The 27,252-nt window shown below is 42.6% G+C and overlaps 1 protein-coding gene and 1 long non-coding RNA gene across 5 annotated transcripts in view; one reads left to right on the top strand and one right to left on the bottom strand.

Moving 5' to 3' along the window:
- The window catches only part of LOC145510461 (uncharacterized), a 174,344-nt gene that overhangs the window by 88,178 nt on the left and 58,914 nt on the right, over positions 1 to 27,252 (top strand). The window lies entirely within an intron of this gene.
- EYA1 (EYA transcriptional coactivator and phosphatase 1) overlaps positions 19,701 to 27,252 on the bottom strand; it is a 659,176-nt gene continuing 651,624 nt past the window's right edge. For all 3 annotated transcript variants that reach the window (XM_081501749.1, XM_081501721.1, XM_081501719.1), the window contains one exon: positions 19,701 to 19,959. In XM_081501749.1, coding sequence (XP_081357875.1) covers positions 19,948 to 19,959 — 12 coding nt within the window. In that variant the 3' untranslated portion in view covers positions 19,701 to 19,947. The remainder of the gene's footprint in view (positions 19,960 to 27,252) is intronic.

Genomic DNA, 27,252 nt, shown 5'->3' with positions numbered 1-27,252 from the left:
AAGTACAAATAGCTGGGTCAGCTGAGACTGCTGCTTGTACAGTAGAACCAGGGGAGTTGCCCAAGATGCTATGCCAGTTCACGGATGTTAAAACAAGTTTGCATTTAAAATAAGAAACCATAACTAATTAACACCAGGCAGGTGGTCTTGATGGAAATTTAAAATCCAACTTGGGTCAGCAGGCAACAGGGAATACAGACTTGGCAGATGAAACTAACTGAAATGATCCCCCCCACCACAAGACCCGCCAAGTGAGACTTGAGCCAATAGCCCTTCAAAAAAGCTTCCTGTGCCAGTCATTTCTGGGAAGATGGAGCCAAGGACAAATGACTGTAGATCTTAAAATGAGCATGATTACATTAAGATCTCAGGGCTTCCACCCCCACATCCGTCCCCAGCCTCCCTGCACTCACACAGAGTTTTCTTAAATGCCAGCATCATTTTGTGAGAGCAGAAATGGAGGCTGCTCCCTATGCATTTATATTAATAGCTGGGAGAATGATGCAGGGAAGGCAAGAGAAGCTTTCAACAGAGGAGAGGGTGTGAAGTTTTGCTGAAATAAGCTGGAGTGGAGAGGAGGAAATATTTAGACCCCCGTTGAGTGCCAGAGCAAAATCAGATACCAATAAGGACCGAACTCTCAGAGTAACAGCCAGAAGAGCTGAAGTGTTGGGAGTGAAAACTAAGTTTTACTGCCACATGATTGACAAGAGAAAGAAGGCTGAGAAGGTGAAGGTGAAATGGAGAAATAGCGAGAAGGGGGCTGTCTGAGGTGTGATTTCTATCACAGTGCCACAATGAGATGACTCAGCGATGGATTCCTGCTTTGCTTGCTTTTCCTGCCCCAGGGGCACATAAAGTTGTGGGATGTCAGTGGTGGATGGGCCCTTAGAGATGATTCGGTTCACGGCCTGCAGTTTATAGCTGAAGAAGCTGTGGCCTGGAGGGGAAGTCTCGCCCAAGGCCATGGTGAATTCTTTAGCAGAGCTGTCTTGGAAACCTGAGTCTTGAGTCTTTCCATTCGTTGCTCTTTTATTCAAGAAGAGCGGATGCTTTCACTGTTGCTGGTTCATTTGCTTTATTGATTAATTTCAAAGGCAAGAACAGATTCTGAAGAAAACTGGAACTTGGGTAGCAATCAAAACAAGATGGATCATTCCACGTGAAGCGATAATAATTTGAAATTGGTAAGTTGTAAGCGGTCAGCATTGTTGTGAAATGAGCACAGTCTTGGTGGAAAACGGCTCTCTTTCAGGAAGATTTTACTTTTTCTGATTCTGAAAAAAATTGGTACACTTATTTGAGGAATTGAAAACATAACACTGCTTCATATCAGCATCACTGAGAAATAACCACTGCTAATATTTTGCTATTTCATTTTATAATATTATGAAGTATTATAACATATTATAAAATGTTTCCTTAATATTTCATAAAAATTAAGATCATCATAGAATTTTAAAAAAATCAGCTAGGTGGGCCTGATTCAGTCAGTTGAATCTTAAGAGCACAGATGAGGCCTCTCTGAAGGAGAATTTTGCCCATGGACAGTGGCATAAGCCCATGCCCAGCACTTCCAGGTAGCCTTCCTGATGTTTTGCCCTATGGATTTCAGATTTTCCTAGCCAGGTCCCATAATCATGTAAACTAATGTTTTGTAATAAATCTCTTGATACACTATCCCTACTGGTTCTGCTTCTCTGGTTGAACTGTGACTGGAACAGAGGAAAAGAAACTCATCCACAGCCAGACAAGCCAGTATGTGGCACTGGAGGGACTAGCAGTGCACACCCGTGGTGCTCCCTATGGGATGGCTTAGATGCCTTCCCCATCAGCTGCTGCTCTCCCTTCTAACCTGGCTGTCCTGGATCCTGCTTCATGTCCTCCATGACATTTACTCTCTGTAGAGTCATGACTTCGAGAAGATTGTTGTTTATATTACATAGAAGTATCTTCCCAAACAGCTTAGGAGTTCGCTTGTGCCCTTTACATTAACCAATGACTAGTCAATGATGACTATATGTATTTTTGTGAATAATTCATTGAATTAGGGAATGTGAGATTTTTAGAATCTTACTTAACATTAAAGTTACTAGTTGTATGGAATTCAGTTTTTTCCCATTAATTTCACTATAAATAACCACATGGGCTTTTCTACCCTATGTGTTGAGATTTTCACTGGATATAGTTCCTTGAAGAGGTATTCCTCAAATTCATTAGACTGAAGGAGACTATGAGTTTTGAAAAAGGGGAATACAAGTGATTTCCTGCTCTCAAAAGGCTTTCTAGAAAATTGTTGAGGAAGATGCTCTTCACTGGAAACTGCTGAATACTTCAATGGTTAAGGAATTGCCCCCCTCTGTAAAAGGCACAATTTTTTACATCACATTTGACATCTTGAAATGAGATTCATTGATAATATAACCAACAACACACATATTAAATATAATATAATATAATAATATAATATAACCAACAACACACATATTAAAAAAATAATAATATATTAATAATATTCCAACTATAATGTAACTGAAACTAAAGGAAAGCAATGCACAATAAAATAACACCTATTTCTGAATGTTTGGGTATAAAGTACAGTGAAAAAGTAAAAGTGTTAGTCACTCTGACTAACATGTCTGACTCTTTGTGACCCTATATCTATGCACATGTCTGACTCTTGTGACCCTATGGTCTATAGCCCTCCATGGTTCTCTGTCCATGGAATTCTCCAGGCAAGAATACTGGAGTGGGTTGCCATTCCCTTCTCCAGGAGATCTTTCTGACCCAGGGACTGAACGTGGGTCTCTTGCATTGCAGGCGGATTCTTTACCATCTGAGCCACCAGGGAAGTATGTGGTACAGGTATGCTTTTATGCTAAACGTTCCTTAAGGAGTCAGTTGTTTGCCTAGTCAGGGACCCTGTCAATGGTGTAGCTGTAAGTGTGAACTGGAAAGACAAATTATACTGGTGGCTTGGTTGTCCTGAAGAGTGACGCAGTTGGTGATGTGGTTTTCTGATACAGTGAACAATTCTTGGTAGACTTCAGAACAAAATTAATTACAATTTTCCCTTGATTGCATGGCAGTTGCATTTTAGGAAGCATAATGAGATCTTAAGATAGTGCAAATGTACTTTCTATTTTATGTAACATTGGGTCAGTACTCTTGCCTGGAAAATCCCATGGATGGAGGAGCCTGGTAGGCTATAGTCCATGGGGTCGAAAAAAGAGTCGGACACGACTGAGTGACTTCACTTTCACTTTCACTTTGGGCTAAGTTCCAGGCTCAGAAAATTAAAACAGGTTTTTACAAGCTCCAGAGAGCAGAGAATTTCGTCCACCAAGAACCACTGAATGAGAGGCAAGCACATGGCATGCATTTAGCTAATATTTTCATGAATGTCTGAAAGTTTTTCATCTCCATTAAGTTGAGGAGGGGGGCGTATTTGAAAATCACTCAGGATGAGGGACAATTTTTCTCTGTGCAGGACCACCCCACACTCACTGGATGGCCAGCATCCATCACCCTTGCTCACTAAAGACAGTGGTGCTTCTAATTATTGTGAGAACTCAAAAAGTTGCCACCACAAATTTCCCAATTGCCCCTATGGGTGGTGCTGCTGAGAACCACAGAATTAAGCAATGATGTGGGTACAGCATCTGTCCATCAGAAGCTGAGGTGAATCCATTCACAGAAGTGATGCCTGACAGTGGTGATGGGGCAGCCCTGCTACAGGGTGCTTCTGCTTTGAAGTATGTGCACAACACTGTGAATATGACCCTGAGGGAAAAGTCAAGGCTTTGGAAAGGGGTGTGTGACTCAGGACACGGCCACCTCCAGTTCACAAGGACCTTTGTGCAAATTATAGAAAGATCCCCACTCTGGGCCGACCAGCTTGGATAAGGGCTCAGTCTGGTTGCTGATGTGAGTACATACAATCCACATGGCCTGACAAGTGGAACCCTCCTCAGAAATTGGGTGTCTCTCCCAACCTCTTGGCCTGAGCATCCTTTTTATAGGATGCAACTTGCACACACCTTGCTGAGTTTCCATATGAGACAGAAATTAAGTGTCAAGAGCAAAAGATAAATTCATCATGGTGTTGAGAAGAGAACTAAAGGGATTGAACAATGAACAAAAAAGCATAGGTGAAAAGAAGATAGGTTTAATGAAATCTACCAGCAAGTTGAGGGCATCATCCCCTCATACTTTGTGTCATAAAGCCGGGTTATACAACTGACTTAGTCTATGTGGAGTTCATGGAAGTTTGGAGCATGGATCATTGGTACCCACTGGGGTAATAAAGTCTTGAGGTGTTTGTCAGAATTCTGCTAGCTAAATACACTTAATACACTTAATTGAAATGTACTGGGAAATCTATTTACAGTGTTGCTTGCTTGGTCACTCAGTTGTGTCCAACTCTTTGTGACTGGACTGTAGCCCACCAGGCTCCTCTGTCCATGGGATTTCCAAGGCAAGAATTTTGGAGTGAGCTGCCATTTTCTTCTCTGGATTTACAGTGTTCAGTTCAGTTCAGTCGCTCGGTCATGTCCGACTCTTTGCAACCCCATGAATTGCAGCACGCCAGGCCTCTCTGTCCATCACCAACTTCTGGAGTCCACCCAAACCCATGTCCATCGAGTCGGTGATGCCATCCAACCATCTCATCCTCTGTTGTCCCCTTCTCCTCCCACCCCCAATCCTACCCAGCATTGGGGTCTTTTCCAATGAGTCAACCCTTCGCATGAGGTGCCCAAAGTATTGGAGTTTCAGCTTCAACATCAGTCCTTCCAATGAACACCCAGGATTGATCTCCTTTAGGATGGATTGATTGGATCTCCTTGCAGTCCAAGGGACTCTCAAGAGTCTTCTCCAACACCCCAGTTCAAAAGCATCAATTCTGCGGCACTCAGCTTTCTTCACTGTCCAACTCTCACATCCATACATGACCACTGGAAAAACCATAGCCTTGACTAGACAGACTTTTGTTGGCAAAGTAATGTCTCTGCTTTTAAATATGCTATCTAGGTTGGCCATAACCTTCCTTCCAAGGAGTAAGCGTCTTTTAATTTCATGGCTGCAGTCACCATCAGCAGTGATTCTGGAGCCCCCAAAAATAAAGTCTGACACTGTTTCCACTGTTTCCCCATCTATTTCCCATGAAGTGATGGGACCAGATGCCATGATCTTAGTTTTCTGAACGTTGAGCTTTAAGCCAACTTTTTCACTCTCCTCTTTCACCTTCATCAAGAGGCTCTTTAGTTCTTCTTCACTTTCTGCCATAAGGGTGGTGTCATCCGCATATCTGAGGTTATTGATATTTCTCCCGGCAATCTTGATTCCAGCTTGTGTTTCTTCCAGCCCAGCATTTCTCATGATGTACTCTGCATATAAGTTAAATAAGCAGGGTGACAATATACAGCCTTGACGTACTCCTTTTCCTATTTGGAACCAGTCTGTTGTTCCATGTCCAGTTCTAACTGTTGCTTCCTGACCTGCATACAGGTTTCTCAAGAGTTTACAGTATTAGATGATGCTGTAATGTTTGTGGGAACAATTATTCTTGTTGACCAGGAGATCAAACTCCAAGAATCAAAGCGCCTTCCTGGTGAGAAGGAAACCAGAGGTCTTTATTTTTAAACTAATTTTTATTGGAGTAAAGTTGCTTTACAATGTTGTGTTAGTTTCTGTTGTACAGCAAAGTGAATCAGTTATACATATATCTCCTCTCTTTTGGATTTCCTTCCCATTTAGGTCACCACAGAGCACTGAGTAGGGTCCCTTGTGCTATAGAGTGGGTTCTCATTGAGCTCTCATTCCCTGAAGAAGGAAGTGGCAACCCACTCCAGTGCTCTTGTCTGGAGAATTCTGTGGACAGAGGAGCCTGGTGGGCTACAGCCCATGGGGTTGCAAAGAGTTGAACATGACAGACGGACTAACACTCATTGAGTTATTTATTTTATACATGGCATCAATAGTGTATATATGTCAATCCCAATCTCCTAATTCATCCCACGTCCCTCTCCCCCCCATTGGTGTCCATATGTTTGTTCTCTGTGTCTGTGTCTCTATTTCTGTTTGTAAATAAGATCATCTATACCATTGCTTTAGATTCCACATATATGAGTTAATATACCTTGAAGGACATTTCCTTAAGGCCACTAGAGAACCCATAAGCCTGCTTTGACTTATGCCAAAATAGCGTGCCCCTGCCACCCCTTTTTTGGCCCTTGACTGCTTACACCCTCAGAATTCTCACCCAACTTGACTAGACAAGTGTAGAGAAACTTTGACAGATTCTTATCCTTTGTCTCTGATTTGTTGAGGCTCCACATAGATCACTCCCTTTGTTTGAACTCTTCTTTGTCAGTTTGTTTCTTTCCTCATGACTTTGTTAGAGGGAAGACATCTCATTTCACAGGTGGCCCATGAGGAGACACCCCAGTACCACCAGGAAACGTTCTCCCAAACATATGTAGGGTGGGTACATCAGTAAAAATAGGCTGAATCATGCTGTGTGAAAAATAACATTAAAAATTTCAGTGGCATAACAGAACAAACTTATTTCTCTTTCACACAAAGTCCTCTGCAGACCCAGTTCTCCAGGGAAGTAGTGGTTTGGGATTCCGGGCTACTTCCTTTTCCTGGTACCTCCATCTCCTTATGTTCTTTGATTGCTATGGTATGGAAGAGAGTTAATAGAATATCTTGACCCAGCAATGTAATACTTTGGCCCAGAAATGTGATGTCACTTCTGCTTCCAAGTAATTGGTTAGACTTGGGGAAACTGTCTTCCTGTGCCCAGGAGAGAAGAATCTGTTGTGAGTGAGCCTTAGTGGTGAAGTAATACCAGCCATGTGTATCATAGCAGGTGTATTAGTTTGCAAGTGCCACTGTAATGAAACACCATAGACTAGACTCATTGGAAAAGACTCTAATGCTGGGCAAGATTGAGGGCATGAGGTGAAGGGGGTGACAGAGGATGAGATTGTTGGATGGCATCACTGACTCAATGAATATGAGTTTGAGCAAACTTCAGGAGACAGCAAAGGACAGGGAAGCCTGGTGTGCTGCAGTTCATGGGGTCACAAAAAGTCAGACATGACTTAGCGACTGAAGAACAACAATGTGGCTTAAACAACAGAAATCAACTTTCCCCACAGTTCTTGAAGATAGAAGCCCAAGATGAAGGTGTCATCAGGTTTGTTTTCTCCTGAGGTCTTCTTATGTTTTCCTAAACTGCAGAGCATAGCTGACCTTTGGGTTTGTCCTCATTCCTACAAGTGGGATCCCTTCATTGTGTTATTTGTTGATGGCTGGTTGGACCAAGCTATACCAAAGAAGAACCTGGATGTAGGTTCTAGTTACATCCTTAGAGATTGTGGGTGGATTTTGGCAAAGGCTGAAGATGGGGGAATATTGTCTCTTCTGTCTTCCTGCTTTTCCCATCAGCAATCTTTTCCAATTTTCTTGTGCTTCTCTTAGTGTTTAAAAACTGGGCACATTCTTGTTCCTCTCCCACAAAGAGGTGCATTTTTTTCCCTCATTGTTCCCCTCATCATAGAATTTTAATAGCACAGATATACTACATATCTGTTTATTTATCTTATGTATATCTGTGATTTATTCAAAAAGATAGTAAGGTTTTATTTCATCCTCCAAGAACCAGTTTTTGCCTCCTTTATTGTCCCTGTTGAAAATCCATGTTCTAGGGCCAACTGGATGAAAGAATGCCTGTCCAGGAGTTGGTGTAAATTAGTGAGTGAAATGGTCACTTCAGTGCTGTCTTCTGTGGACTTGAGATGCCTGCCAGGTACTACATCATGGCCCTACACTGGTGCACAGGTTACTCTGTAGTAGAAGGTCCACTTTTCACATATTTAATGAAACAGAGCAGGGATTCATCATGGTCCAGGCTATGGCGACCTTAAGAAGGGTTTGCAAAGTTCCTTCTTCTGAGATTGATTAGCTTCACCCCCCAGAGTATGGTTGCCTCCCTTCCTTCAGGAATGGTGATTTATGTGAGAGTGATACTAATGAATGGTCACAGCCATCCTGGGCTGCGTTTATGTGGGCCTGTTTTTTTTTTTTTTCTCATGGTTTTCATCAGGAAGAGCCCTCATTATGTTTAACTAGCTTAAGCAGCAATTTCAATATTAACTCCTCAGCATCAAGTGGCCCCAGAACCCCAACTGTGGCTAGGTGAGCCTAAAACAATATGGGATTCTAAAACATGGTCATCAATGTGTTTACTTTTGTTTTCTTGAAGGGACTCATCCAGGAGCAAGGCTGCTTCCCTTTATTCTTTGGCCTCAGCTTGTATCTGCTTCCTCACACACTGTGATCTTTTCAGAAAGCTTGCTCTCTGAGGTCCTCACAAGGTCCTTGACCTGTACTCTGAAGTTCCATCCACGCGGGTCATTTCACTCAGTCATCTTAGTCTGTTTAGTGTCCTCTCCTGTCAGTATTCTCATTCCACCCCTTCTGATGGCATCTGGATCTCCTAAAGGAAGCAGCCCCTTTAGTGTGGTGACTGGTGGGTTAGGGACAGGAACCTTTTCTGAGGTCTGGCTGGACTGGTGTCCTTACCAGTGTGTGGGGACAGCACAGCATTGAGACTGTCACTGTTTGTCCCAATGTATAGAATACTTGGGCTCTGGTTCAAATCCCTGTTCCATCACTTCCTGTGAAACCTTAGAAATTAATTTTTCTCAGACTCATTTTTCTCATCTAAAAATGGGGAAAGAATAGAAGCTACCTCACGTGGGTTGTTATGAGGATTCAATGGGTTAACATACATGAAACATTTAAACTATTGTCTGGTACCTCCTGAAGTACGTGGTAAATTTTGGCTGCTATTCCTACCACCTACTATGATGATGCTTCTGCTACCCCTGTTGTTCTCCCCAAGCCTTGTGAGTGCTCCTTCATCTGTGCACAAGGGATGGGAGGTGTGTTTTGAGTGTTTTTTCTCTCCTTTAATTCTGAATGTAGCATTATAGACCCTGGACCTCACTCATCTAAGTTCTTCAAAACAATAACTCAGAAGTATATATGTATTTGCCCATTAAATTCTTGCTGCAATTTCATTGTGTAGAGCTTTGGTACCAGTTATAACCTAATGGGTTTTGAAATTAGATTAGAAACTCCATCAGATTTGTCATTCATTGTCAAATATTATCATGTGCCACTAATCACAGTGGGGATAGAAGACTGAGTAAGGTAGTTCCCCCTCCTCAAGAAACTTATGCTCAGAAGACAGAATAATGTGTGGATACAAATCACTGTAATAATAATAATTATAGACATTTGCTCCTTGTCAGACTATGCTGAGCACTTTTCCATTTGTTTTATAACTAACTCCTGGAAACAATCCTATGGCACAGGGAGGCAGAGGTCCTAGAGTTTAAGTAGTAAGTGAAAAAGTGAAGAATTAAACCTTGGGCCTTCTGACTTCTGAGCTTGTGGTATGACCATTCACAACACAAGTCATGAGAGAGTCTCACAAATCTGCTGGTGGGATCAGAGGAAGGAGAAGTCTCTTCTAGCTGATGTGTTGGTGGTGCAGGTGTGCTTACAAGGAAGGGTGTGGTGGTAGAGATAGCTTTTTAACAGTTCATTCCTGGAAATGGTGGGTAGAATTTACATAGGAAAGAAGCATCCTGAGAAGTAGGACCAGGATAGAAGTCCCAGATAGTATTGTGAAGCTGGGCATTTCTAGGGCCCTGGGTGTAACTTGTTTGGACCAAAATAAAGAATATGGGCAGAGAAAGTTCAACTTGAGCCATCTTAGGTTCAGACTCCATAAGGCCTGGAATGCCAGGTAGAGAGTTTGCATTTTTTTTTCCCACTAGGGTAGTCTAGGAGAGTAGAGAGAACCCCAGCCTCCGGCTGGATACACCTGCATGTGAATTGTAAGGTGAGCTCTTACAAGGCACTTGGGGAGGATGCCTCAAGCTCTCTGATCTTCAGTTTCCTCACTGATGACTTTAGTGAGGATTTTTTTTTTTTTGGATGATTTTACATCATTTTATTTTATTTTTTATTTATTTATTTTTTTAATTAATTAATTTATTTTATTATTATTTTTTTTTGCCATACATTGACATGAATCCACCATGGGTGTACATGTTTTCCCCTTCCAGAACCCCCCTTCCACCTCCCTCCCCTTCCCATCCCTCCGGGTCATCCCGGTGCACCAGCCCTGAGCAAAACACCAATACAGTATACTAACACATATATATGGTATTTAGTCAATCGGTAAAGATAACCCTGTATGCGAGACATCAAAGGAGACACAGATAAATAGAACAGTATTATGGACTCTATGGGAGAGGGCAAGGGCGGGATGATATGGGGGAATGGCATGGAAGCATGTAAATCATCATATGTGAAATGAATCGCCAGTCCAGGTTTAGTGAGGATTTTGTTCCTGCTTCTTTGTGGAACGGATGGAGGGATTACCTCCCGTCTAACATTATCACTGTGAGAATGACAGTAACCGAGGCAGAGCACAAGCCCAGCAGTCCATAGAGAGAAGCTACCATTATTATATTATTAGAGATGCATTGTTGAGGTTGTTGGGCAAGTTGGTGGTGTGAGTGTGGTTTTGAGGAGCTTTCTCGAGCACATATGTCAATGAAGAAGAGGAAACTAGCTTAAGCAGTGGGGAGATCAGCAGGAAGCCACTGAACCACTGAGATGCACCAGAGAGAGAATGAGAGCCTGAAGGGAGGGGCCTGGTGTGGAGCCCTTGATGTGTCAGGGGTGGGGTCAGCGCTGTGGGCGACCAAGAATCTGCCCAGGAAGCTTCTGTGTCATTGTCTACCAAGGTACACTCAGATATTTTCTCAGTCCTTTTAAACCCACGAGATGTTTCCAGTAAAGTAGGGTAAAGCTTCAAGGCAGAGCCTAGTTCTAGATGATTCTGACTTCCATGCATCCTGTGCTTCCACCTTAGCACCCTGCCTTGCTTTCTGCTAATGAAGCTTCAACTGTGCGCTTCTCTGGCTACATGTTCTCTAAGTCAGTGGAAGCCACATCACTGTCCTGATTCGGTGTTTATAGCCGGAGAAAGATCCTATGAATATGTCAGATCCACTAATAACCAGTAACCACGACCAAATTGGTCCTCTCAAAAAGTTTACCTTAGTACTTTGTTGACTTCTATAATGGCACCCCACTCCAGTACTCTTGCCTGGAAAATCCCATGGACGGAGGGGCCTGGTGGGCTGCAGTCCATGGGGTCGCTAAGAGTCGGACATGACTGAGCGACTTCACTTTCACTTTTCCCTTCCATGCATTGGAGAAGGAAATGGCAGCCCACTCCAGTGTTCTTGCCTGGAGAATCCCAGGGACAGCAGAGCCTGGTGGGCTGCCGTCTATGGGGTCACACAGAGTTGGACACAACTGCCGCGACTTAGACTTATACCACCAATCTGCTATGCAGCCTGCCCTTCCCACTTTATGAGCACTGCTCATTGGGGTTGCATATTTTTGGTGAGTAATTGTTTAGATTTACTGTATAAATGCACCTTTATTGTTCATGTGCCTTGGCCACTGCATTTCTCTTTGAGTCTGGAACTGGCTTCTAACACTTGAACTGTTTTTTTTTTTTTTATGACTCAGTCACATGAACCTCTTTTGACAGAAACAAGAAGGGGGTTTGTGAGACAGGCTCTGTGAGCCCACCAGACAACAGGGACCCCTTTGCCAGTGAGAGGTCAGCCCTGTTTCATGATGAGGCATGAAATATCAACAGCTGGAATTTTTGTTCTTAAGCCAAGTAGGAAAGAGGTGAGGCATGTTAAGACAGGGTGTGTGTGGGTTTTTTTCTTCCTTTTTTTTTTTTTTTTGAGACGACTGAGGATACAGAAAAGCAGCAACTTGGACAAATAAGGAAGAATCATAAACATGTCCCACTAAGTCGGGGTCCCGACTTGTCCGCTGCAACTCTGCTCTAACAGCACTGGGATTCCTGTAGCGGAAACCACTCACATATTATCCCAGAATTTGCAAACAGCAAAGGGAGCTAAAAGATCCCCTGAGTCCACAACTGCGTATTCAGTATCCTAAGCCTTTTGTTAAGTCTGTTTCTAACCATTATTTCTATTTGTGATTTTACCATTGTATTATCAATACTGACGTCTGTCATCAATGCTCGATACATAGTAGGTGTTCCGTCAATTTTTATTTATTTTAAAATTTGTATTGGAGGGTGGTTGATTTACAATGTTGTGTTAGTTTCAGGTGTACAGCAAACTGAGTCAGTTATACATATATCAACTCTTTTAGATTCTTTTCCCATATAGATCATTACCGAGTGTTGAGTTCTCTGTGCTATACAGTGCGTGGATGCATGTTCAGTCACTTCAGTCATGTCTGACTCTCTGTGACTCCGTGGACTGTAGCCCACCAGGCTCCTCTGTCCATGGGATTCTCCAGGCAGAGATACTGGAGAGGATTGCCATACTCTCCTCCAGGGGATCTTCCCGACCCAGGGATTGAACCCGTGTCTCTCACGTCTCCTTCATTGACAGGCGAGTTCTTTACCACTAGTGCCACCTGGGAAACCGAAGTTTTTAAAGTAAAAGTCCCGATGCTTGGACTCCTCTCATATCTTATGACCATACCCTGACCTTATACTCTGGTTAGTCCAGCCCTGGGTTCTCTGGCTTCTCGCTCTGGTTTTGCTTTGGATCACTTGTTGCTTCCTTATATTTACCTCTTCCTCTGGGACTCAAATCCTGCTCTCCTGATGATCTCCCCAGAGCTTGAAGTTCCTCTGCCTCTGAAACACCTCTCCTCTGACTGTTACGGGCTGTTTTGACACTAACTCTCCTCACCCTACCTGCTCCCCAGAACCCTCCACACACAACCACCTGCCATGTGTAGGCCCTCCCCACCTCTTCTCCACCCCTGGGATCCTCTTCTTAGCTGCCCTAAGGTGTAAGGCTGGCTAACCTCTGACTCTGGCTTTTCCCACGCAGTGCATTCCTCCCACTGACAATGGCTTGATTCAGGTCGATGTGTGGTGAAAACCACCACAATATTGTAAAATAATTACCTCCAATTAAAATAAATTAATTTAAAAAATCTGTGGAAGGCAGCTGGACCTGGGGACATGGGTGACCAACAAATGTCAGACCTTTTGATGAAAAAGGTTTATCTGTGACTCCCAAATGAGACGAAATTCTAAATCCTTCCTACATGACCTTTTCAGAGCATGTGCTCTGGGTCTCTGTGCTGTGCTGTGCTTAGTCGCTCGGTCATGTCTGACTCTTTGAGACCCCATGGACTGTAGCCCACCAGGCTCCTCTGTCTATGGGGATTTTCCAGGCAAGAGTACTGGGGTGGGTTGCCACACCTTTCTCCAGGGGATCTTCCTGACCCAGGAATCAAACCAGAGTCTCCTGCATTGCAGGTAGAATCTTTACCAGCTGAGCTACCTGGGAAGCCCACTCTGAGTCCCTAGTAGTGAATATATTTTGATGATCCCTAATCTCTCTTCAATAAGCTGAACAGGGGCCTGACCATGATTAGTACTGAGGGGTGGAGAGAGGGAATTAAAGGAGGCTCCTATCCTTCTTTCCTCATTGAGCTTCCTGGGTGGCTCAGAGGGTAAAGCATCTGTCTGCAGTGCAGGAGACTCAGGTTTGATCCCTGGGTTGGGAAGATCCCCTGGAGGAGGAAATGGCAACCCACTCCAGTACTCTTGCCTGGAAAATCCCATGGATGGAGGAGCCTGGTGCGGGCTACAGTCCATGGGGTCCCAAAGAGTCGGACAAGACTGAGCGACTTCAATCCTTCTTTCCTCATTACTCACCCTTTGCAACAGGGCAATATCTGAGGATAACTTTCCATCTCTTAGTTGAGGAAATAAATCAAAGCCTTTGGTGGAAGCATCATAGTTTGACTTTTTCTCCCTGGTATCATCTCTAAAACTGACAAAGGATAACGCACCCATCCACTATTTTTCACTGAGCCCTGGGATGCCAAAGGAGCTGAGGAATATGGCCCTCAAGGTCTGGAGAGCTAACCCAGAGTGGCAGGGAATAGACTGTGTTACATGCTTTGACCCAGCAATTGCACCCCTAATTGGGCACACAGTTGCACTTTCATGCCATTTAAAAACTTTAAAGAACCCATACTCAAAACAGAAGGCCACTGTGTGTTTTCCTGAGGGTGCAGTGAAGGAGTAAAGAATGCAGGGGCTCTCTGAGCATAATTAGGCATTTAATTGCACATCTTGACTTCACCGATGGTTTTGCATGCACATTTGATTATGATTCACTTGAAAGCACCCCGCTGATGCTAGTCTGTCTTCCATTTCTCTACAAAGAAAATTAGGGAGGAAAATATTCAAAGCATTTAATTCTTAAGTCTTATTTCTTTAGTTTCTTTTTAGTTCTAACTTCCCTTCAAGTTTCTAGAGAGTTAAAACAACCACTACCAACAGGGAATTCCACATCTGACTCTTATAAAGCACATAAAACAGAATGTACATAACTGTGGGTAGTTTGCAATTAGAGCATAAGTATAGTACAAATGTGGTGTCTCTCATCTACTAGGAGCCCCCTTCTTGCTCTCTACCCATATTTTCAGATTGAGAAATCAAGGCACTAGGGTCAAATCTTTGACCTAAGGCATTGAGTAGCATATATATGTCAGGAATATCAATTGCTCTTGGCATCATGTTCTTTTCTGTCATCAAGCCAAAAGACCAGTGTTACGTGTTTAACTCTATTCTCCTATCGCACATGTAAACAATGGCTAACCTCAGAGGCTTGGGTTATACAGAAATATAGACTTGGATATTTTGATCCAATTTCTTTTTCATACCCATCTCCTTGGTTGCAGCACCAAAAAATTTCAAATGAATACTTTGGAAATTAACCTATCTCTTTTCTTCATCCTTTCTGCCTTCCTAATTTGAGTACTTTACAGAGATTAGTGTTTGGGAATTTTTGTTTTCAGTCCAAGTGTATGTTCCATACTTTTTAAATTGACATATTCCATTGACCAAAAGTCACTCAAATTGTGTTGGCTCTGCTACATGTATACCATTGGCTGCTGTGTCTCCTAGTTTTTCATAACTTGGCCATCCTCAGAGCAGTCTGTAAGGAGCCATCTTTAACCTGGTTTTGGCTTAATCTGACTTTGGCTTACTGCAGTAGTTAAGAATATCACCCAGAGGAGCTTCACAGCTGGGGCTAGTGGTAAAGAATGGCATCCAGAGTAGACATCAACTGAATGTAAGATATTGAGGGGTGGTTAGACTATGTCTGAACCACCATCATAAATCTAGGGCTTCCCAGGTGGCTCAGTGGTAAAGAATCCGCCTGCCAATGCAGGAAACGCAGATTAGATCCCTGGGTCAGGCAGATCCCCTGGAGAAGGAAATGGCAACTCACTCCAGTATTCTTGCCTGGGAAATCCTATGGACCAGAGGAGCCTGGCAGGCTATAGTCCACGGGGCGGCAGAGTCAAACGCGACTTGGTGACTAAACACAACACACAAGCCATTACTTAACTACATGTTCATCAGAGGTAGATTTGTGCTTCACAGATAACAAATGCTTAATAGTAATATTAAATATTGATTGCTAATCCTTTCTTGCTAAGAAATTAGCAAAAATTCAGCCAGATACAGCTGGCTTGTCAAGAAGTCCCTAACAGGAGGTATGTATGAGAACCACCAGTTTGGGGTGGTATACCTCAAAATACGGAGATACAGGCCCTCTGAATCAGAAATTCCAGGGCAGGACCCAAGCCTATATATTTTCAAAATGTTCCTTAGTGATTCTGATGCTTTTGCTGTGGAGAACCGGAAGATGGGGAGACTAGTTTCTGTTCTGGTCGTTCCCGAAATATACTTGCTCTTGCTATGGTGTTAGGTTGGGAGTCATGGAATTTGAAGACCTGAATTCAGTTGAAGACTGCACAGTTTATTAGAAGTTGTGTGAGAGACTTCCCTGGTCTTCCAGTGGTTAAGAGTTCCTCTTAAAATGCAGAGGGTGGGGGTTTGATCCCTGCTTGGGGAGCTAAGGTTCCATGTGCCTTGAAGCCTAAACACCAAAACATAAAATAGAAACAATATTGTAACAAATTCAATGAAGACCGTAAAAATGGTCCACATTAAAAAAAATCTTAAAGTTGTATGAACCTGTGCCCCAATGTCCTTCCCTGTAAAAGGTGTGATAACAGGATCTGTTGGGATTAAGAGAGGTTGTGCGCTTAGCCATGTGTCTGGCATCACATGCCAGCTTCAAGTCAAGCTCATCAAATGGACTATTCCTATCATGAACTTGATAAATTGATGTCCTCCACATCCTATCCGTTGTCCTCTACTGCAGCAATGTCTTATATTGGGGTCCTTATATTTTGCAGAGCAGTGCCATACCTTATTCCTAATAAGCAATGTGAAAGTAATAAAGAAGTGTGTGTGTGTGTGTGTGTGTTAGTGTGTGTTAGTGGCTCAGTCATGTTCAACTCTTTGTGACCCCATGGACGGTAGCCCGCCAGGCTCCTCTGTCCATGGGATTTCCCAGGCAAGAATACTGGAGTGAGTTGCCACTTCCTCCTCTAGGGGATCTTCTAGACCCAGGAATCAAACATGCATCTCTTGAGTGTCCTACATTGGCAGGCAGATTCTTTTCTACTGCGCCACCTGGGAAGCCTCATAAAGAGGCGGAACTTTGCCCTAACTCTCTGCTTACTCTAATCCCAACATGGTTTCGCCAGTCTAGTACAGGGAGTAACTTCCTAATGGGTCTGGGCAGAAAGTAGATTCTCCCACTGGGAAGAGGTTATCCAAAAACTGCCAGTGTGAGATCATTCTGCCATCATCTGTAGGATGAAGGGTCAGTAAGGATGACCATGTGATGTGAATGAACATGCTGTGCTGTGTGGGTGTGTTTGGGTCTTAGCGGTTTGTTTCCCAGCTTTATTGTCAGTTCCCCAAGGAGAGCTCTCCTCCCATTCCAGGGCTTCACGGAGCTCTGGGAACAGGGAATGTGTGTGCCAGGCAGCCCTCTGGCAGAGGCATGGCTTGTTTATCATTCTGGTTTAAATTGCCTCTCTTATGTACTAGTATTTATATGTATAACAAATGGGGACTGGCTAATTATGTGGTTCTTAGTAGGAATTGAGTCTCTGTTGGAACCAGCCCAATCTCTGCCCACTATTTATAGCCTTCATATGTCCCAAATTTTCCAGTTCTGATTTCAAATATTCTATCCCACTGTCTCCAGAAGTACACTTTATGCTTGTCAGACCACATGTCAATTTATGGTTTGAGAAATATAGTCACAGTATTATAACTGCCACCCCAAACACCACATTTTCTGACTGTGAGATTGGAATCCTGCCTTTTCAAAACAAATTGGACATACTTCGGAAGTGTAAAAAAAGATCTTTTCTTCTCCAAATTTTCTTGGTAAGCAGTTGACTCAAGACTTCACCTAAAAACCATGCAGATCCAGGATTAAATGGCTATAATAATAAAGAGCTTGATGACAATTGTTCTTGAGATAGTACCTTTCACAGAGAATGTGACCAATCGATAGAGTAAACAAATAGTTTGAATGGGTATATGGAGATTTTCTTTCTGTAAGCTACAGAACTCTGATCTGAATAGGTTGTGTTTCTTTCCCATCATATATGAAGGCAGAACTTTTGCTGCATAAAGTGATAAAGGGGTAGATTTCTACCCCTGTTTGGTCCCTTTTTTGTATTGGACAAGATGCTGGACCATTTATCTTAGCCCTCTGAAGAGCACCAGGGCACAGGCAGTATAATCTTCATGTCCCAGATTGGGGAATAAAGTCTGGGAGATTAAGAGGCATTCTTGGCTCACTCAGGTGGCAAGCAGTATAGTTAGAACCAGAACTCAGGGCATTCTGACTACCAAAAAAAAAAAAAAAACAACTGCTAAGTCGCTCAGTCATGTCTGACTCTTTGCGGCCACATGGACTGTAGCCCACCAGGCTCCTCTGTCCATGGGATTCTCCAGGCAAGAATACTGGAATGGGTAGCCATTCCCTTCTCTAGGGGATCTTCCCTACCCAGGGATCAAACCCAGGCCTCCCACCTTGTAAGCAGATTCTTTGCCATCTGAGCCAATAGGGAAGCCCATGTCTCTATGAATCAGGGCTTCTCACATTACTCTTCATTTTCCCCAGAATGATAATGGATGAAATTTAACTGAAATCACATCCCATCAAGCCCCAAGCTCCCCATTATTTGTTGAGATATTTGCAAATGTAACCAGCATGATAAATGCCCTATTGCCTTTGTCACTGCTTCCTACCTTGTGTCACAATACTGGGGTGGATGTCTGTGTTTTGGGGGGCAGGTTGTGAGTAGGAGTGTTTGAAGGCCACATAGAGTGTCTTATCCAGCCTAATGCCTTATCCATGGTGAAGCACTCCAGTGGCTCTGCACGGCTGGACCTTATCTGGTGTTTGCTACAAACAGCACATGAGCATGCCCTAGTCAATGGAAGTGTACTCCCACGTGTCTCAGAAACCAAGGGACAGCTGCCTTCCCCATGTCTCCCTTCCTCACAAATCCCAACAGATATCACTGCTAGAACTAGTACAAGATGGTGGCTGCTGGCTCTAGAAAACCCAAAGTCTTTTCAGATATGGCAACCTCTATTCAGTCTATGGAAGATGATCTCAATAAAATGCATAGAAATCTAAAGATGTGGAGTGTAACTTCTGTAAGAGGAATGGTTCTAGGATCTAGAACAGTGCCTCATCCAAAGTGAGTGCATTGTTGAGTAAATGAATGAGTTAAGAACTCAATGACTCTTTCAAATTATATTCCAGAGAAGTCCACAGACTATTGTAGCATCTCATAAACTGGCAGTCATGATGCCCCATGCAGAGAAGAGTCTTGATTAATACCTTGTTGAGTGTGGTTAGAGGTGGTTCTATTTTCAGAGGGGCTTCCCTGGTGGCTCAGGCTGTAAAGTATCCACCTGTAATATGGAAACCCAGGTTCAATCCCTGGGTCGGATAGATCCCGTGGAGAAGGGATTGGCAACCCACTCCAGTATTCTTGCCTGGAGAATCCCATAGACAGAGGAGCCTGGTGGGCTATAATCCTTGGGGTCACAGAGGTCCCTAGATGCCACAGGGAGCATGCCATCTGTGAAACTGAGATATCCCAGCACCTTGTGGGGTCCTGACATTTAACAGTCAGGTCATAGCACAATATCTGAGCCATAGCTTAGCCATGACTAACAGAGTCACAATTCTGTTCTTGATTATGGAATATCCATAAATAGAAAAACTACCTATTAAAAAATATTGCTTTAGACTTAGTTGTCGAGGGAGCCAAGACAAATAACATGTGATCTTCCTGGTTACAATGATCACTTTATTGATGTTGCTGGAAGCTTTGCTTTATGAATAATTTTCTCCCACCTCCCTGTGAGGGTGCACTGAAGTGGCTTCTTGGGAAAACACTGGTAGAATTGAATGCTTATGACTTTTAAGCTGCTGGAACACTCTAAACAAAGTAAGTTACCGTTAGATAATCCAAAATATTCTTGGAGAAACTGGGGCTGTATCTTGACTAAGCTGTTATATCTTTTCATTTTAAAACTAAAAGTATGCCTGCCTCTGGGAAAGAAAAAGAAGAATTTGAGCATAAAATCAATAAAATGACCTCCAATTAGTCAGATACACTTGAGGTACTGTGCTGTTTATTTTAGAAGGGGGAAGGAAGCAAACAAATAGAGGGTTGTGGCCAGTTTTCTTTGCTGAACTGTAAGATAGATTATTTAAAGAAAAAAAAAAGGATCATAAGTTCTTGCTTTTTGAATATGACTGGAAATCCATCTTCATTTTGAAACCCCTTCCACCACATGGCATCATGCTGGTAAATTTTGGAGTGAATTCCTGTCCAGAAGAGTAAGACTCCTGTCTCCACCAGTTATGGCAAAGACTGAAATTAAAAAAAAAAATGGAGGCAGCATTCTGTTTTTATTTGCTCTGTATTTAGTAAGACCGGATATATTTTAAAAATCACTTTGCTAGAGTAAGAAGTGAAGATTTGTGGATTAACTCCTTTTTTTTATTGTGGTAAAGTCACATAATATAAAACATACTATTTTAACCGTATTTAACTGTACACTTCAGTGGCACTAAGTACATTCATATTGTTGTGCAATTCTCCCTGACATCCATCTCACGAATTTTTACCTTCCTAAACTGGAATTCTGCCTCCATTAAACGCTTAAGTCCTCACTCCCCTTTCCCACCCCCACCCCCCATCCTCCAGCTCCTGGCATCTACCAATGTACTTTCTGACTCTATGAATTTGACTATTCTAGGTACCTCATATAAGTGGAATCAAACAGTATTTGTCTGCACCTAATGTATATTGGAATGCATGTTTTAAAAAATTGGAATAATATTGCTTTACAATGTTGTGCTAGTTTCTGCTGTAAAGTAAAGATGGATTAACTCTTCATAGAAGTGAATTAAGCTTTTCCCTTTACCTCCCGGAGGGTGGCCCCCACCACAAGATGAAGAAGTGATCAGTTACCCAGGGATGGGCTTGACAGCTGCTATATGGGTAGAGACTGTTTGGTTCTACACAGGGTCTCTCATAGAGGTAGTCATGGGAGGGATTCTCTCCTGCTGGTAAACTACTCTTCCATCTGGCAAGGATGTTAGAAAGAAAGGGAAGTAGAGGATGGGCACCAAGGAGGTGGGGTGATGTGTGCAAGGCCACACTGCACACTAGCCGATGTCCCTTCTAAACGTCAGGCTCCCTGGTTTGCATCCATCATTTCCATCATCTCCAATCCACCACAAACCCAGATTTCAGGAGTAAGAAGGAAAGATGATCAAGGAATGAAAAAAGTGAATGTTTAAAGGGAGATTTATAGCAAAATTGGTCTGGTTCTGTAAAAGAGACTGAAAAAATGATTGAATGACTTGACTGAATTTCCTGGAAACTGATGGAGAAGGGAATGGCAGCCCACTCTGGTATTCTTGCCTGGGAAATCCCATGGACAGAAGAGCCTGGTGGGCTCCATGGGGTCACAAAGAGTTGGACATGACTTAGAAACTGAGCACACACACCTGAAAATTGAATTTCCTATCATCTAATTTTTTCCCTCACCTTGTAAAATATTTTAAAGCTGTTGTATAGATTCACAACTTGTCTAAGATTGTAGTTCTTTTTCTAAGTTTCATTCAACAATGCAACTATTAAATGTTATTGTTGTTGTTCAGTCACTTGGTCGTGTCTGACACTTTGCAACCCCATGCCAGGCTTCCCTATCCCCCAGTATCTCTGGAGGTTGCTCAAGTTCATGTCCATTGAGTCAGTGATGCTGTCTAACCCTCTCATCCTCTGCCACCCTCTTCTCCCGCCCTCAATCTTTCCTAGCATCAGGGTCTTTTCCAATGAGTCGGCTCTTCGCATCAGGTGGCTAAAGTATTAGAGCTTCAGCATCAGTCCTTCCAATGAATATTCAGGGTTGATTGAATACTCATTGGAAGGATTATTCCTTTAGGATTGACTGGTTTGATCTCCTAAGTATAATGTTATAAGACGTGGACCTTGCTTGATGCTGCTGAACTTGAAATGTGGGCTTTTTGAGGAGGAAGGATGTTGATGATCAGATGGATTCCATTTTAAATTTTTAAAGAGTTTTGCTTTCACATGTGGAAACACCAGCTCCAGATTTAGTACTCCATATGATGTTTGTAAAATCCAAAACGAATTTGTTGGAAGATCATGAAGTTAGGTGACAACTCAGCAGAGTGCCTAGGATGCAGATGATGCTCAGTCAGTGTTCGTGGGATGAGTGAGTGAATGGCCAGGAGCACTTAGCATTCATTGAGGGGATGAACACAACAACAGTGCTCTTGACACAGCTATGGAACTCAATCAATGGGTGGCCTGAGGGAACATTTTACCGTTAGTTTGTTATTGATACAACTCACGGGACAGCTGCTCATTAGAAGACAGGGAATTAATGAGGCCAAGGATTTCCATTGAATGCCTCTAGGGGCCAGTTATCTTTGTTTTGTCCCAAGGCTGCATCCACCACCCATAACCTTTGCCAGCTGTCACACACCAGGGCATGCTCTTTGTCACACACAGGCCCAGGAAGGAGACGGTGAGCAGATTAGCTCAGGCCCAGTACCACTCAGGAGGAATAAAGCTACAGGCAAGCACTCTTTAGAGAGGACCATTGCAACAGTGGAGTAAATGGAGAACAGTCTGTTCGGAGCCAACTGTGGCTGTCACCACATGTTGCGGTTGTGTGTTTGCAGTGCCCAGCACAGTTGACTGTAGACAACCTAGCCACGTTTGCTGAACGTGGAGTCATTCCAAAGCCTTGACTCTAGCAAAACGCTTTGTACACAGAATTCAAAATGGACTTGGGCATATGACAACCACTTACCCCTTCCAGAAACCTCCTTTTGCTAAACCCATATATTTCAGAGGACTCCAGCATTACCTAGTAACATTCTTGGAATAATGGACTAGTATATTTTCTTCCTGGCAAGCCTCACCTTGATCTGCATTATCATTTAGCCCCCATCTGAAAACACCATTCATTTAAATAAGCAATAGAGACTGAAATAAAATTCCATTCATGCTTAACTCTCCAATGTGGTTTGGAAATGCTTTTTTCTTCAGCCAGTCTTATGTTACATGCTGGATGGTCTTTTCTTTGACCACCTCATAAAAAAGGGCTCATAAATACTTTTCATGTGTTATTTAAACTAGCGGTACTCCCCGAGGCACTGCACTCCTATTTTTTTTTTAAATCCTTTGTGTATTTCTAAAGCATTTCTAAACCAGTAGCAGAGGTAAAAGCATATTCTAACTTGAGAGGGCCATGTTCTATCACTATCAGGCCACAAATTTCCTTTACTGATAAAAGAATTTACTTCTCAGCGAAATGTTGCCTGATTTATATGCTTTCTTTCTAAAAATAATCTGGTGTGAGCAGTAAGTGCCAGAGTTAGAATATAAGTGTCTTTTCTTAATGCTCAGAAATTGTGACTTTTCAGTACAAGGATGTTCTAGGATATTTTGCTAAACAAGAGCTTATTCTCTCACAACAATCTATTAACTTCTGAATAATAAGGCAGAGAAGATAGAGGGGTTGATGTTGCCCTGTGTACAGGCTCATCAGGCTGTGTGTAGCATGGACTTGACTCAGAACTGAAATAGTCCACCTCCCCTTTCTAACGTGGCTGGCACTTCACCCATGCCCTGACTCACACATTTCTTTTTCCCTCCAGTATCTTAGCTCTTGTATTTTCATTATGCTTGTCCTTCCCACTCTGAGATAAGTCTTCATTGGCTGTACTACTGCATCAAACTGCTATGTTCTTCATCTCAAGTTGACACGAATCCATCATTGCTCCCTACTTCTCACTCAGGTCATAGAATCATAATATCTATTAGAGTTAGAAGGGGGTTGACAGACCATCTAGTCTCTCCCTCTAAGTACAGAAATTCTTCCTTTGATAGTCCTCATGGATACCCCTTTAGTATTTGTTTCCATCATTTTAAGAACAAGTAGTTTTCAGCTTTGCAGGTTGTACTCCTATGGCTCAAACTGAAAGAGATCCTAAACATGGATTGCATCTTCAACCTTCTGTTGGCACTTACCTTCAAAGTTTATGAACTCAGTGGAACTTTGTACCTAATTTTGCTAGACTCTTTAAGGATTTGAAAAATGTCAGTTCTAATGCATCTAACTGCCTTATTTGCAATCATCTTTCAATCTATATGGGCTTTCCTGGTGGCTCAAACAGTGAAGAATCTGTCTGTAATGGAGGAGACCTGGATTTGATCCCTGGCTTGGGAAGATCCCTTTGAGAAAGGAATGGCCATCTATATTCCAATCCATATGAACAGATGTGACTTCTGGACAAAATTCATGGACCCATATTTCCAGTTGCTTTCTGGTCTTTACCTGGATTGGTTTTTCTTTTATTCATTTAGCAAATCTTTATTGTTCTCCTCCAGACTTTCTGCTAGGCACTGGTGATACAGGCATGAACCAGACAACACCCTTGGTGTCTTAGAGCTTACCTCTCATGGGGTATTTAGACAACAAGCATATAACATGTCCCATAGGTTCCTCAAACACACTGAGCTTGGAAATTAACCTGACAGCTTCCTTCCTCTTTAACTCTTCATGCCCTGAAATCCTACATCTGAGCTTCCCAAATTGTGTTCCCGAGTAGCGGCAGATCTGAGACCTTGTTACTGGGTTGAAACTTTGGGAAGTGGAGTCTAGAAATCTATGTTTTCATAAGCCCTCTAGGTGATTCTGATGCATGCTCAAGTTTGAGAACCTCTGTCTATGTGTAATCACTATATGGCAGTCCCTTGATATCTGCAGGGTATTGGTTCCAGGACCCTTGTGGATACCAGAATCTGTGGATGCTTAAGTCCCATATATAAAGTGGTTCAGTGCAGTGGGTTCTCTGCATCCACAGGTTCCACGGTTGGTTGAATCCATGGATGCAGGGCCCATGGTTGTGGAGAGCAAAGTTTAGAGCCTCTCAAATTAGAGCTGTCACAGCCTCTTGATTTCTCTTTTTCTTCTCTAGTCACAAGGTCTTGATAATCCTCCTTAGGATCCTCTCCAATGCTTTAAATTCAGACGTTTCTTCTGCCATTGGAATCTGCTAGGTTTTAAATTCAGACACTTATATCTTGCCTGGTGTAACTTCCTAATTTGCTTCTTCCCCATCATTTACTTTCTCTTCCAGTGCACCCTGCATGCAGTCAACAGAGTTATCTTCCTAGGTTAAAAAAAAAATTTGTGTCCTGAAAAGCAATAGTGATCAAACAAGAATTCCTGTTGTCTTCTGGTTACCTTCTGGATAAAATCTAAAATTAATGAGACACACAGAGGTCCTGAATTTTGAATGGAGCTGATCTCTCAGCCTTGCCTATGCACCCTGTGCTTATTCCCTGCTTTTCCCTGACCCCTGAATACACCAGCTCTCTATTCCCTTTTGTGATTTTCTCGCAAATAGCTCTTGGTTGTGACTATGCAGTCGCCACATGTCCTCTTATCCCAGAGTCCTGTCCCTGTCTTTTTCAGCTGGCAAAACTCTCCTTCTTCTTCCAAAACTAGACCAAATGTCATCTCCTCTGTGAAGCCTTCTTTGGTTTCTCCTGGGGGATTTACTTGCTCCCCTGACTCCCCACAGTGCTTTGTTCATACATAAGGGAAGCACAGCTGTGTTCAGTGTTCATTTTAATCAATGAAATTGTGAGACACAGAGACTGTATGCTTTGTCCAAGGTCACACAGCCGGACAACAGCAGGGTCAAGAATGAACCAAGGTCTCCTGGCTACTAATCCAGGATAGTATCTTCTGTGTTTACACATCCTGTTTGTTGTGTTGAGTGGTGGGAGTAGCGAGCAATTTTTCTTTTCTTTATACACTACCAGTGAAATCCAGGAGATTGTTTCTAATCCCACTTAAAGTGGGAGCCTTTGTTTTCACTAAATTGAGAGCTGGGGAAACTTGAGGACCATTTTATGCTGCTGGAGTCTCCTGCTGAATTCCCATACTATCAAGGTTCTCTTACAACATCTGGCCACTTTACAGGGCATTTCATGGAGCAAATCAATTAACATTAAAAAAAAAGTCAGGGCTGAGAGAAAGAAAGAAAATATTTGAATGGTAGCATAGTCCTCTCCAAATTCCTGAATCGGGATGGCTGAATTGCACAAAACCTTGTAACTAATCACTTCTACATGACACAACTTATTCTTAAACAAAATATAAACATTTTATTTTCTAATTTAGAATGGGATCATCAGATTCTTTGAACTATAAAAAAAAATATAGACATTATTTAATACCAGTATCCTTAGCAATATTACTAGTTCATCCTTTCTCCGACAGAGGGGTCTGAAACCAAGACTGTGGGTTGAGAAATTACATTTAGCAGTTAAGACCCCAGGGGTGGTTCTTTCTAGGTGTAGTCACTGAATTCTGTCTAAACAGTGTGGAAGAATCTTGGTAATGGCTACTGAATCACTTAAACAGTGCTTGCTGAAAACATAGACGCAATTTCCAGTTGTGACATTAAGTCCTGGTAAATTCACTTCAAATCGGTTGTTCCCATAGAGACTCAGTAAGTGTGTGCACACACACAGAATTGTAAAGTCACTCATTTATCTCTGTTTTGAGCATGTAAACATCACAATGCTGATATATCCAAAGTACCCAGAATAGTGTTTGATGCATAGTAGGTTCTCTTATACATAGGTTGTCAAATTAATAAAGGAGTGTGATTAAAGAGGGGCTTCTCTGGTGGCTCAGACAGTAAAGAATCTGCCTGCAGTGTGAGAGACCTGGATTCAATCCCTGGGTCAGGAAGATTCCCCCGGAGAAGGGAATGGCAACCCACTCCAGTATTCTTGCCTGGAGAATTCCATGGACAGAGGAGCCTGGTGGGCTACAGTCCATGGGGTCGCAAAGAGTCAGACATGACTGAGTGACTGACCCTTTACTGTGATTAAAGAATAGTGTTGGTACTCTAATGGCTGATTAATCTAGTGTCACTATTTGATAAATTCTGTGATATTTTGGAAAGAACCTAAGTGCTTCAGTTTGAAGAAATCCTCACCCGTAATGAAAGAGGAGAGCCCTTCTCTTATGGGGCTGGTATAAGAATGAAATGATATTTATGAAGGGGCTCAATCACTAATTAGCAGTTTTATGGAAATAAATATATTTAACTTGAGTCCATTTCTTTATCTGTTACACTGGGCTTCAGATATCTGGCTTCTGACTCTCCCAGGGTCCAAAAAGTCATAAATGTGGCCATACTGTGAAATAGATGACCAGTCCAAGTTTGATGCATGAAACAGGGAACTCAAAGCCGGTGCACTGGGACAACCCAGAGGGATGGGGTGGGGAGGGAGGTGGGAGGGGGGTTTGGGACCGGGGGACACATGTACACCTGTGGCTGATTCATGTCAATGTATGGCAAAAACTACCACAATATTGTAAAGTAATTAGCCTCCAATTAAAATGAATAAATTACTTTTTTAAAATGTGACCATACTTACTAAGCTGCCAGTGCCATAGAATGTAAGATGCTGTTGTCACATACCTCTGTTAAGAGTTAACAAGCCAATGCCCTTCCCAGGCACCTATCTTGACCAAAGTGAGGAGCATTAATGAATATGACTTTGAGATCACAAGGTTTGTTTTGTTTTTATTCA

Source organism: Giraffa tippelskirchi, chromosome 6 (assembly GCF_054371585.1).
Source record: "Giraffa tippelskirchi isolate mGirTip1 chromosome 6, T2T-mGirTip1v1.2.pri, whole genome shotgun sequence".
Classification (NCBI taxonomy): domain Eukaryota; kingdom Metazoa; phylum Chordata; class Mammalia; order Artiodactyla; family Giraffidae; genus Giraffa; species Giraffa tippelskirchi.
Note: the sequence above shows the minus strand (reverse complement) of the source record. Positions and strands in the feature narration are given on the sequence as shown.